The sequence below is a fragment of the Nothoprocta perdicaria genome, unplaced genomic scaffold, assembly GCF_003342845.1.
Source record: "Nothoprocta perdicaria isolate Ctin4 unplaced genomic scaffold, notPer1 scaffold_251, whole genome shotgun sequence".
In the NCBI taxonomy this organism is placed as follows: Eukaryota; Metazoa; Chordata; class Aves; order Tinamiformes; family Tinamidae; genus Nothoprocta; species Nothoprocta perdicaria.
This window is the reverse complement of record NW_020455479.1, coordinates 769,559-770,563: the sequence shown is the minus strand read 5'-3', so window position 1 is coordinate 770,563 and position 1,005 is coordinate 769,559. Positions and strand designations below refer to the sequence as shown.

The 1,005-nt window shown below is 74.4% G+C and overlaps 1 protein-coding gene across 1 annotated transcript in view; it reads right to left on the bottom strand.

Annotated features, from left to right (window-relative positions):
• The window catches only part of TMX2 (thioredoxin related transmembrane protein 2), an 8,263-nt gene extending 7,396 nt beyond the window's left edge, over positions 1-867 (bottom strand). The window contains exons 1-5 of the mRNA XM_026040239.1: positions 812-867; positions 619-732; positions 472-548; positions 294-400; positions 119-212 (exon numbers count right to left, since the gene is read on the bottom strand). Of these exons, the coding sequence (XP_025896024.1) occupies positions 119-212; positions 294-400; positions 472-548; positions 619-732; positions 812-854 (435 nt within the window). The 5' untranslated portion in view covers positions 855-867. The remainder of the gene's footprint in view (positions 1-118; positions 213-293; positions 401-471; positions 549-618; positions 733-811) is intronic.
• Positions 868-1,005: the final 138 nt, after the last annotated feature.

The following is a 1,005-nucleotide window of genomic DNA, read 5'->3' as shown; positions in this document are numbered from 1 at the left end:
TGCGCGGCTGCCTGCTCTCGTCGAACTTGCGGAAGAGCGTGAGGAAGAGCTCCCGGTACTCGCTCAGGTAGAAGATGTTGTCTGCGGGCGGGCGGCCGCGGCGGCCCCGGGCGAGGGCCCTCGCGCCGCCGCCGGCCCCCGCGCACCGGCTGCTGACGTCCGTGTAGCGGCCCACGTCCACCTTGCCGAAGTGCAGCCCCGGGCAGTTGTACCTGGCGGGGACACGGGGCGCGCGCGTCACCGCAGGCGGCCCCGTGGCCGCCCCCGCGGCCTGCCACGGAGCCGCCGCTCACTTGAGGGAGAGGTCGGCGAAGATGGGCGCGAACGACTGGCACTCGCTGGACCAGTTGGCGAAGAACTCCACGATCCAGGTGACGCGCTTGTCCCGCTCGAGCTCCTCCTGGCGCCGGGGGACACGGGGGCTCAGCGGGGCGCCGCGCCGCCCGCCGGCCCCGCCGCGGCGCTACTCACATCGATGGTCTTGTCGCTGAAGTACTTGATGTACTCGGGGCCCATGTAGAGCGGCGGCTTGCACGTCATGAGGAACACTGCGCGCGAGGGCGGCCGCTGAGCCCCGCGGCGCGGCCCGGCGCCGCCGCCCGCGCCCCCCGCGCTCACCGATGCACAGCGTGAGGTAGAGCAGCCCCATGCGCACGTCGAGGCGGAAGAAGAGGATGACGTTGGCCACCTTGCTGAACATGAAGATGTTGCCGATGTGCTGCTCCACCGTGACTGCGGGAGCAAGGCGGGGGCGGTGAGGGGGGCGCCCGGTGCCGCCCGCCCCCCCGGTGCCGCCCGGGCCCGCACTCACTGGAGCGGCGGTTCTTCATCATGACGATGGCGCTGAGGAACATGAGGATCTCCACCTCGCGCTGCGGCGCGCGCGGGGAGAGGCCGCGTGAGCTCCCGGCGCCGCTCCCGGCCCCGCTCCCGCTCCCGGCGCCGCTCCCGGCCCCGCTCCCGCTCCCGGCCCCGCTCCCGGCCCCGCTCCCGGCCCCGCTCCCG